The sequence below is a fragment of the Gracilinanus agilis genome, chromosome 2 (assembly GCF_016433145.1).
Source record: "Gracilinanus agilis isolate LMUSP501 chromosome 2, AgileGrace, whole genome shotgun sequence".
In the NCBI taxonomy this organism is placed as follows: domain Eukaryota; kingdom Metazoa; phylum Chordata; class Mammalia; order Didelphimorphia; family Didelphidae; genus Gracilinanus; species Gracilinanus agilis.
This window is the reverse complement of record NC_058131.1, coordinates 434237312-434249535: the sequence shown is the minus strand read 5'-3', so window position 1 is coordinate 434249535 and position 12224 is coordinate 434237312. Positions and strand designations below refer to the sequence as shown.

Below are 12224 nucleotides of genomic sequence, written 5' to 3'. Positions count from 1 at the left end.
TAGATCTATGATCCTCTAATCCTATATATTTTTGAGTTTGTTACTTTTAATCATTTAAAAGAAGACATGAGGAAATTTTTGTGAGCAGTAAAACATGTTCTAGCAATCTCAGTCATATCCTCATTTTATATAGCAGTTGTCTGATAAACACTTGCTTAAAAGAATTATTCCCATTACCCTACTTATACAAATTCCATCATGATATGTTAACCAAAATCAATATAATAAAGCAGGAGGCAGTTGAGTGGCTCAGTGCACTGAGAGCCAGGCCTAGAGAAGGGAGGTCCTAGGTTCAAATCTGGCCTTACACACTTCCTAGCTGTGTGACCCTGGGCAAGTCACTTAATTCCCATTGCCTCACCTTTACTGCTTTTCTACACAGTATTGATTCTGCAATGGAAGGTAAGGGTTTAAAAAAAAAAAAAGAAAAAAGCTAAACTAAAGATAGAAGATGACCAGAGACCTACTTAAAACAACACAGTTTACATTAAGATACATCATACATATGGAAATTTTGATGAATAGCCTTGTCTGTGCTTGTTTTCTGAAATATGGAGGAAAGTATATTTCTATACCCTAGAGAATATTGTGAAAAAACAGCAACAGTGTAAAAACACTTTTAGAATTCTCAGTCTTAACGCAACAGGTAAATGTAAAACAATAGTGATCACATAATGAAAATATTGGTTTTTCTACCTTTGCAACTGAAATCCCATAATTATGAAGAGGTTCGGCTGCTTTTTCCAATTCTTCAAGAAATACCATAATATCTGGAGAAACTCAAAGAAGGACATGAAAATATTTTCTAATATTATTTGCCTCTTACAGGTTAACTTTTCAAATGCAAGAAAAATTATCCAAATCCGGAGTCTTATATCCACATATAAAAATTATACTTGTTAGCTCAAAGTACACTGAAAATTTTAAGTACTATACTTCATGTATGGTATGTCTCAGCTATTATTTTTCTTTCAAAAAAATCTTTAGCTTAGTATTGAAAACTCAGTACCTTAGTATACTCATTGTCTTTTCTAGGTTGTTACAGATGAAAAAGTTCACCATCCTGATGCAAACCTTCTGGTGATTGCCCTGTTTCAAACTTACTTAGGCTGATCCTTGAAGGACAAATATAAAGTTTACAACTGGGCTTGTACTCAAGCAATTCTATTTTGGTAAAATGTATTCCAGAGCACCGGAACAGCCAATGAAAAAGATAAACAGTATGAATTTGAAGAACAAGTATTCTGATTTATACCATTCTTTAATCTATGTAGTTGCAAATATTATCCTCATTTTATAGAAGAGGAAATTGAGGCTAAGGGAAGTTAAGTAAAATACCCAATACTTGATATCATTTGATAAGTATGAGTCAGATTTCAGAACAAGATCTCCTGATTCCAAGCATTGTAAGCCAATGTCATGCTGCCTCTCATTATTCAAGCAAGAGTTTCCTCCCTATCACAGTGAAAATTCAGAGTCAGATTTTGATGTAAAAAGGCACTCAGAGACAAAAATTTAAGTCAATTCATCACTTGACAGAAGTTATCAGCCCTCTGGAAAAATTTGTACTCAAAACTACTCACATAATACTTTTTTTTTTTAATTTTAAACCCTTAACTTCTGTGTATTGACTTATAGGTGGAAGATTGGTAAGGGTAGGCAATGGGGGTCAAGTGACTTGCCCAGGGTCACACAGCTGGGAAGTGTCTGAGGCTGGATTTGAACCTAGGACCTCCTGTCTCTAGGCCTGGCTCTCAATCCACTGAGCTACCCAGCTGCCCCCTCACATAATACTTTTTAAATGAATTTTTATCACCTTTTCCCCTTTCTTTGCCATTACAAGCAGGGATCAATTTAAACTGTAAGCAGAAATGATGAAATAATACTAACAATACCATTAATTTCATATATTATGTTCTATAATTAATTGTGTTGCCAAAATAGAGTACATGCAAAAATATTAATAAACTCAATTCTAAATTTTAGCAACAGAAATCTTTTTCAAACATTACCATAGGCTAAAAAATATGAAAATAAATTATAAGGTAGCTATTTGGAAAACAAAGCATAAAATTTTTAATGTTTTCATTATATTGCAGTTGCAACTAAATTGGTTTTTATTAATTCTTGTAGTAATAAGACTTTCCTACTAAAAAACAGCTTACTTAAGAAACAAAACAAGTAGGTAAACATAAATTGTACTTTAAAAAAATACTAACCATCTTGACTAAAATAAACCAGGAAAGTTTTTCCTGTCTGCAAAATGCTGAAATATTCCTGAAAGCTCAGCTCCATTAAGGTGTTTCTATTTTTTGCAATAGACCTAGAAAGCAAACATATCAGCACAAAAAAGATGCTGTATATCTGCATGCTTAATCTGGAAGCCATCATCAACTAAAGCTGTAAATAAAGCAGAATCTGAAAGAAAAAAAAATATGGGATTATCTTTGCTTCTTATAAACTTCTTTTAGCCCCACATTAATGTTAATAATTTCATTTTATTATGTCTCTATCAGTTATCAATGTAGCCTAACATAATATAGCATAAAAAATTCTTTGTTAATATCACTGATTTCTGAAGCTTATAACAGACTTCAAGTACAAATCATCAGAAAAATGAGTTTTTTGAGATAATCACTAAAACTTGTTAGAAGTGTTATTAAAAGAGTAAATTAAATTAAATTTCAATTAGAGCCTTTGGCATTACACAATCAATTTTTTTAATTGACACTATACTGAAAATTTCAAATCTAACTCTAAGCAGTTAAATTACTTCATGGACTTTACATAGAAAAGTGCATAGATTCTAGTCAAATCACAGCTGAATTTCCTAAAATGTATGTAAAAATAGTACATGAAACTAGATTTTAAATTTGCTTGACATTTGCATTTATTTAAGATATTTTTATACCCTCAACTCATTGAATGTTTTATGCTACATCCATTTCAATCTATGTTCTCAATCAATACTTATTTGCCAAGTCTTCCCACTTTTATATACTTACTTCTTTCCTGTCCCTAATAAATGCAAGTTATCCTTGTCCTTCAAAGTCTTAATCTTCAAATTTATCCCAAACAAGTTTCTTTCATTAAATTTCTTCCAATGATAGCCTACATCTTACAAAGAAAAAGAAAAATATTTCAGAAAAGTCATGCAAATCTTAATTAAGTATCTTCTCAGCAGATCAGATTTTAGCTATTAGTTTTTTACTATATATGGAAATAACTGTACTCTAAGCATGTAAGTATGAAACAAATAAAGAAAAATCCATTTCAGAATTTCCTGGGGAAAGGAATTGGTTATGTTAATTTACAAAATTAGTCAAAAAAGAAGGTATTATTTAATAAAATTGGGTAAAGTATGAAAATCATATGACCAAAGATATGAAATCTAGATCTAGGAACCAACAGATCGAGAAAGGACCTCAGAGTCCTAATTCTCTCATTTTACATCAGGAGTATAATATAGTTCAACTTTCTCATTTTACATAAGGAAACTGAACGATCATTAAAGATAAAATTCAAAACAGAATCACAGAGTTAGGCTTTAAGGACACTGGAAAGGAAAACAATGTGATTTTTTTTTTAAAGAAGAACACTAACTTAATGTAGTATATTACATAATTCAATTTTGGCTCTTCATTTACTCACTATATGTGACTTTGGACAAGTATATAGGCTTCTCTTATCTACAAAATAATGAGTTTAGATTAAGTAAACTCTGATGTCCCTTTAAATTCTAAAACCTATTTTTACAAAGGAGCAAATTGAGGCTTGTGGAATGGAAGTTATTTGCCAAGATCTACATTTTTGTTGTAATGCTATCCTGTTTGAGAAGTTATAACAATCTAAGAGGAATCAAAAATTAAAGATCTCAAGGAAAACAATTTTGGTATTACCTCAAACTATATTTTATTTTATTTTTTGTTTTATTCTAAAATTTTTTTAATCAATTACATGTAATAACAAGTTTCCACATAAGTTTTCTACAGTTATATTATCCAAATTGTCTCCCTCCCTCCCTCCTATCCTTCCCTCTTTCCAGGTCAGGCAAGCAATTTGAAATTTGATCTGTTATTCATGTGCTATCATGCAAAACATATTGTATGAAATAAAAAATAGTAATTAGAAGTGTATTATTCACAATTATGGTTAACATTAAATTAGGAGCAATAGTGATTGTTTCTGATCAATTATCCCTGTAATTCTCCTTTATAGATTAGTTAAGCTAGGACCTTCAGGGGAAAAAGAAAGGGAAGCCTATCTCTATATAACGAACAGTAGAGACATCCTCTCCCTGAAGTGAATAAACCCTCCCCCCCATCCAAAGCCAAGTTTTTTGCACAAAATTGATAAAAAGTTATTCAGTGCCAATCACTGTGCTAGGTGCTAGGAATACAAAGACTGAGACAATCCCTATATTCAAGATGCTTACATTCTGTAAATGTAACTATAATAAAGAGAAGCTATCTACAAAGAAAAAAACTTCATGTTAAATATCTCCCTGATAAAGACCTAGTCAAGATATATAAAGAATTCATATGTGGTCAAAAGATACAAAGAAGGGGTTTATATACTCAAATATACAAGGAGTTAAAGCAATTGTATAAAAAATCAAGCCATTCCCCAATTGATAAATGGACAAGAGACATGAATAGGCAATTTTCAGGTAAAGAAATCAAAAATATCAATAAGCACATGAGAAAGTGTTCTAAATCTCTAATAATTAGAGAAATGCAAATCAAAACAACTCTGAGGTTTCACCTCACACCTAGCAGATTGGCTAAAATGAAAGAAGGGGAGAGTAATGAATGCTGGAGGGGATGTGGCAAAACTGGGACATTAATGCATTGCTGGTGGAGCTGTGAACTGATCCAAACATTCTGGCTGGCAATTTGGAACCATGCTCAAAGGGCTATAAAAGATTGCTTGCCCTTTGATCCAGCCATACCATTGTTGGGTTTGTACCCCAAAGAGATCATAAATAAACAGACTTGTACGAAAATATTTATAGCCGCAGTTTTTGTGGTGGCAAAAAAACTGGAAAACGAGGGTATGTCCTTCAATTGGGGAATGGCTGAACAAATTGTGGTATATGCGGGTGATGGAATACTATTGTGCTCAAAGGAATAATAAACTAGAGGAATTCCAGGTGAACTGAAAAGACCTCCAGGAATTGATGCAGAGTGAAAGGAGAAGAGCCAGAAGAACATTGTACACAGAGACTGATATACTGTGGTAAAATCAAATATAATGCACTTCTGTACCAGCAGCAGTTCAATGACCCAGGACAGCTCTGAGGGATTTATGGTAAAGATGCTACCCACATTCAGAGGAAGAACTGCAGGAAAGGAAACATAGAAGAAAAGCAACTGCTTGAACACATGGGTTGCAGTGGACATGATTGGGATGTAGATGCTAAACTATCACACCAAAGCAACTAACAATAATTTGGAAATAGGTCTTGATCAATGACACATGTTAAAACCAGTGGAAATGTGCATCGGCCATGGGCGGGGGGAGTGCGGGGGGTGAAGGGGAAAGTAGGAGCATGAATCATGTAACCATATTAAAAATGAATATTAATAAATGTTTTAAAAAAAGATACAAAGAATTTTCTAAGGAAAATTGACAGACTTTTGAAAGAATACTCCAAATCATCAATAAAGGAAAAGTCACACCCATTATAAAGGCAAAACAGAGAAAGGACAAAAATGATAAAGAGTTATGGGAAGGGGGGCAGCTGGGTAGCTCAGTGGAGTGAGAGTCAGGCCTAGAGACAGGAGGTCCTAGGTTCAGACCTGGCCTCAGCCACTTCCCAGCTGTGTGACCCTGGGCAAGTCACTTGACCCCCATTGCCCACCCTTACCACTCTTCCACCTATGAGACAATACACTGAAGTACAAGGGTTTAAAAAAAAAAAGTTATGGGAAGACAAGCACACTAATTCACTGGGTAGCACTATACACTGGTCCAATCATCTGGAAAACAATTTGGAATTATGAGAAGTTATCAAACTGTTATTAAAAAGTTACTCAACCATGACCCAGCAATTCTGCTATACAGAGCATGCACCTTTGTCCAGGTCAGCTCTGAAAAAAATCATTAAGTATGAAGACTCATATAATCAATCCCTTTAATAAAAATATAACTACTCTCCCCAGGTAAAAGCAGCTCCTCAGATGCTTAAGAAGCAGTTCACAAAAGTAAAAACAAATAAAGCACCTCTGACAAATAAATGTTATTGCCAGGGAGGTTTCTGGGGTCTAATTACCACTAATGTACGGAGCAAAACATTCTCATATTCTTGTGAAAGGACTCAAGAATATACAGAACTTATACAGAAATATTTTTCTGTGAGATTTCAGTGGTTGAGCATTTTGCTCAAAATGTAATGCATTTTAAAAGGTATTGATTATCTTTTACTTACTCTTCATTCAGAAGTACAGTTGATAATGGAGGAATTGGAATCTGAAAACTTATGTTCCAATTTTGCCTCGGCTACTTAGTATCTGTAAGATCATAGACCAGGTTCAAATTCTCCAAGCAACAGTTTCATCTGTAAGATGGAGATAACAACATTTTTATTACCTATCTCACAACATGTGAGAAAAGTGCTTTGTAAACCTAAAAGCACTAAAGAAATGAACAATTATTACCAATGTCAGTTCTACAGGTATAATGTCACAGGAAAAATCGAAAACATTAATCCAACATTCTGAGAAATCACCCCAAATTTCCAAAATTCAACCTATCAGCAACAGAGAGCATTAATGATTTTAGTGCGAAGAGAAGGGAAATGCAAAAACTTTTATTATTTAAACAATGAGCTGCCAGTACTGAAATGCTCTAGACCAGGGGTCGGCAACATATAGCTCTTGAGCCATATCTGGCTCTTTTGAGGGCCAGATATGGCTCTTTCTGCAGGAGCCATAAAGTCAATTTTTTTTTCAGGCACTGTTATACGAGCGTGCATGGTGAGCACTGTACGGCTCTCACGAAATTACATTTTAAAAAATGTGGCGTTTATGTCTCTCACAGCCAAAAAGGTTGCCGACCCCTGCTCTAGACCAACAACAGCTTAACATTTTAGAACCTGTACAATTTAAAAGTCCCTCTATTAAAAGAGACTGATTTAAGATAGAAATTAAGTTAGAGACTAAATTATCACTCTTTGCAGATGATATGATGGTCTACTTAAAAAATCCTAGAGAATCAACTAAGAAGCTTGTAGAAATAATCAACAACTTTAGCAAAGTTGCAGGATACAAAATAAATGCACATAAATCATTAGCATTTTTATACATTTCCAACACATTAGAGCAGCAAGAGGTAGAAAGAGAAACACCATTTAAAATCACCCTAGACAATATAAAATACTTAGGAATCTACCTACCAAAACGAACACAGCAATTATATGAAAACAACTACAAAACACTTTCCAAACAAATAAAACTGGATCTAAACAATTGGAAAGCCATTGATTGCTCATGGGTAGGACAAGCTAACATAATAAAAATGACCATTCTACCCAAATTAATTTACCTATTTAGCGCCATGCCTATCAAACTACCAAAAAACTTCTTTCCTGAATTAGAAAAAATTATAACAAATTTCATTTGGAATAACAAAAGATCAAGAATATCAAGGGAAATAATGAAAAAAAAATGTGAAGGAAGGGGGCCTAGCAGTACCAGATATTAAGCTATACTATAAAGCAGCAGTCATCAAAACAATATGGTACTGGGTAAGAGACAGAGGGGAGGATCAGTGGAATAGACTTGGGGTAAATGACATCAGCAAGACAGTGTATGATAAACCCAAAGAGCCCAACTTTTGGGACATGAATCCACTATTTGACAAAAACTGCTGGGAAATTTGGAAAACAATATGGGAGAGATTAGGTTTAGGTCAACATCTCACACCCTACACCAAGATAAATTCAGAATGGGTGAATGACTTGAATATAAAGAGGGAAACTATAAATAAGTTAAGTGAACACAGAATAGTATACTTGTCAGATCTCTGGGAAAGGAAAGACTTTAAAACCATGCAAGAGTTAGAGAAAATTACAAAATGTAAATTAAATGGGTTTGATTATATTAAACTAAAAAGCCTTTGTACAAACAAAAACAATGTAGTCAAAATCAGAAGGGAAACAACAAATTGGGAAAAAATCTTTATAACGAAAAACTCTGACAGGGGTCTAATTACTCAAATATACAAGGAGTTAAAGCAATTGTATAAAAAATCAAGCCATTCCCCAATTGATAAATGGGCAAGAGACATGAATAGGCAATTTTCAGGTAAAGAAATCAAAAATATCAATAAGCACATGAGAAAGTGTTCTAAATCTCTAATAATTAGAGAAATGCAAATCAAAACAACTCTGAGGTACCACTTCACACCTAGCAGATTGGCTAAAATGAAAGAAGGGGAGAGTAATGAATGCTGGAGGGGATGTGGCAAAATTGGGACATTAATGCATTGCTGGTGGAGTTGTTAACTGATCCAAACATTCTGGCTGGCAATTTGGAACTATGCTCAAAGGGCTATAAAAGAATGCCTGCCCTTTGATCCAGCCATAGCATTTTTGGGTTTGTACCCCAAAGAGATCATAAATAAACAGACTTGTACGAAAATATTTATAGCTGCACTTTTTGTGGTGGCAAAAAAACTGGAAAACGAGGGTATGTCCTTCAATTGGGGAATGGCTGAACAAATTATGGTATATGCTAGTGATGGAATACCATTGTGCTCAAAGGAATAATAAACCGGAGGAGTTCCAGGTGAACTGGAAAGACCTCCAGGAACTGATGCAGAGTGAAAGGAGCAGAGCCAGAAGAACACTGTTCACAGAGACTGATATACTATGGTAAAATCGAATGCAATGGACTTCTGTACCAGCAGCAATGCAATGACCCAGGACAATTCTGAGGGATTTATGGTAAAGAACGCTACCCACATTCAGAGGAAGGACTGCAGGAGAGGAAACATAGAAGAAAAACAACTGCCTGAACGCATGGGTTGGGGTGGACATGATTGGGGATGTAGACTCGAAACTACCATACCAATGCAACTATCAACAATTTGGAAATGGGTCTTGATCAATGACACATGATAAAACCAGTGGAAATGTGTGTCGGCCATGGGCGGGGGGAGTGCGGGGGGTGAAGGGGAAAGTAGGAGCATGAATCATGTAACCATGTTAAAAATGAATATTAATAAATGTTTAAACTAAAAAAAAGCTAATGGAAATAATCAAAAACTTTAGCAAAGTTGCAGGATACAAAATAAACACATAAATCATCAGCATTTCTATATATTTCCAACACATCATAGCAGCAGGAGTTAGAGAAATTCCATTTTTTATAATCTATCTGCCAAGACAAACACAGGAATTATACCAACACAACTACAAAACACTTTCCACACAATTAAAACTGGATCTAAACAATTGGAAAAACATTAATTGCTCATTATAGGATGAGCTAACATAATAAAAATGACCATCCTACCCAAATTAATTTACTTATTCAATGCCATACTTATCAAATGACCAAGAAACTTTTTTATTGAATTAGAAAAAAATTATAACAAAGTTTATTTGGAAGAACAAAAGATCAAAAATATCAAGGGAACTTAAGAAAAAAAAATGTGAAGGATGCAGGCCTAGTAATACCAGATCTTAAACTATAATAGTGGTCATCAAAACAATATGATATTGGCCAAGAGACAGAAGAGAAGATCAATGGAATAGACTTGGAGTAAATGTCCTCAGCAAGGTAGTACAATAAACCCAAAGATCCCAGGTTTGGGGAAAAGAATCCAGTATTTGACAAAAACTGCTGGGAAAATTGAAAAATAGTATGGGAGAGATTAGGTTTAGATCAATATCTCACATCCTATACCAAGATAAATTCAGAATGGGCAAATGACTTAAATATAAAGAAGGAAACTATAAGTAAATTAGGTGAACATAGAATAGTATACCTGTCAGATCTATGAAAAAAAGAAAGAGTTTAAGACTAAGCAAGAGACAGAGCATATTACAAAATGTAAAATGAATTATTTTGATTACATTAAATTTAAAAAGTTTAGTACAATAAAACCAATGCAACCAAAATTAGAAGAGAAGCAACAAATTGAGAAAAAAATCTTTATAACAAAAACCTCTGACAAAGGTCTAATTTCTCAAATTTATATGGTGCTAAATCAATTGTACAAAAGTCATTCCCCAATTAATAAATGGACAAGGTACATGTAAGAGATAATAAGAAATTAGGGTTTTTCAACTTAGCAAAGGCATGAGTTTGCAAAGGAGACTCTGGTCACGCACACCAGAATCTGGGGAAGGTATTAAACCGAGGACTGGAGAACATTGAGGGGTCGGTTTTTCCTGTTTGGACAAGAGTGGAGAGTTTACTTCCTGTAGCAGTTTGTAGGAGGTGACTTGCCTTTCCTGATACCAGGAGGTCCTGTAGTCTAAGTAGTGGGAAGAAACTGAGATCTGTTCCATCCCTGTATTCAGTTGCCATCTCCCTGTGATCCTGTAGCTGCTGTGTTCCTGAGAGATCCTGACAGTGTTTGTGTGAGAAAGCTGCCAAGACCCAGTAACCCAGCCTGTGAGAACAACCCAGCCATCTTGGCCTATAGCCTCTGGCCTACAAAGGTGAACTCATCTGATCTAAAGCTATCTTACCTTGATAAACTGTTTAACTTGCCACTCAACAATATGAGGACCAGTTAAATCAGGGAAAATAGTTGGGTTTGGAAAAGTGAGGCAGTGTAGGAATAGTGTAACCTAAAGATCTATGAAGATGGTCCGTGAGGACCCGTAGAGGCATTTGGGTGGAGAAATAAGAGTATTAAGCTTAAGGACTCCTTTCCCCTGGTCCTCCTCATTCCTATTTATCTTGTTATAAATAAACCATATTTACTATTTTAAAAGAAAGTCAGATAGCGTTGTGGCCTCAGAATGACTCTCAGGCCTACTCAGACTTGGAGAGTGAGTTCCTCTGAATATTAACAAGAACAACTCTACAAAACCCCATTGAGTCATCTTACTCACCTATTTCAGACATGAATAGGCAGTTTTCAGATAAAGAAATCAAAACTATCAATAAGCATATGAAAAAGTGCTCTAAATCTCTTACAATTAGAGAAATGCAAATCAAAACAACTCTCAGGTACTCATACCTAGCAGACTGGCCAATATGACAGCAAAGAAAAATAATAAATGTTGGAGGGGATGTGACAAAATTGGGCCGCTAATGCATTTCTGGTAGAATTATAAACTGATCCAACCATTCTGGAAGGCAATTTAGAATTACGCGCAAAGGGCTTTAAAAGATTGCATGCCCTCTGATCCTGCCATATCATTGCTGAATTTGTACCCCAAAAAGATAATAGGGAAAAATACTTGTATAAAAATATTTATAGCTGAGCTCTTTGTGATGGCAAAAAATTGGAAAATGAGGGAATGTCCTTCAATTGGGGAATGGCTGAACAAACTGTGGCATCTGATGGTGATGGAATATTATTATGCCGAAAGGAATAATGAATTGGAGGAATTCCATGTGAACTGGAATAACCTCCAGAAATTGATGCAGAGCAAAATGAGCAGAACCAGAACATTGTATGGAGACTGATACATTATGGCACAATCGAATGTGATGAATTTCTCTACCAGCAACAATGCAATGACCCAGGACAATCCAGAGGAACTTGTGAGAAAGAATGCTGTCCACATCCAGAGAAAGAACGCTCTCTGCATCCAGAGAAAGAACTGTGGAATCAGAAACGCAGAAGTAAAATATATGATTGATCACGTGGCTCAATGGGGATATGATTGGGGATGTTGACTTTAAATGGTCACTCTATTACAAATATTAATAATATGGAAATAGGTTTTGAACAATGATACATGTAACACCAAGTGGAATTGCTCTACAGCTCCAGGAGGGAGGGGAGGGAAAGAACATGAATCATGTAACCATGGAAAAAATTCTTAATTGATTGATTAATTAAATTTTAAAAAATAAAAAATTTTAAATTTTTTTTAAAAAAGAAATTTAACTTAATTTCCCCTTTTGAGAGAAAAATATAAATATTGATTGCTGAGGTCTCATAAATCATCTATATAATTCTCAAATCATTTAGTATATTATCAACAAAAATGAGGAAGAAACAATAAACTCATTAACTACAGAATGAAAAAATAA

At 34.5% G+C, this 12224-nt stretch overlaps 1 protein-coding gene across 1 annotated transcript in view; it reads right to left on the bottom strand.

The window, feature by feature from the left end:
- Window positions 1–6496, bottom strand: part of TXNDC16 (thioredoxin domain containing 16) — a 122120-nt gene extending 115624 nt beyond the window's left edge. The window contains exons 1-4 of the mRNA XM_044664718.1: window positions 6431–6496; window positions 3006–3117; window positions 2220–2418; window positions 697–770 (exon numbers count right to left, since the gene is read on the bottom strand). Of these exons, the coding sequence (XP_044520653.1) occupies window positions 697–770; window positions 2220–2391 (246 nt within the window). The 5' untranslated portion in view covers window positions 2392–2418; window positions 3006–3117; window positions 6431–6496. The remainder of the gene's footprint in view (window positions 1–696; window positions 771–2219; window positions 2419–3005; window positions 3118–6430) is intronic.
- Window positions 6497–12224: the final 5728 nt, after the last annotated feature.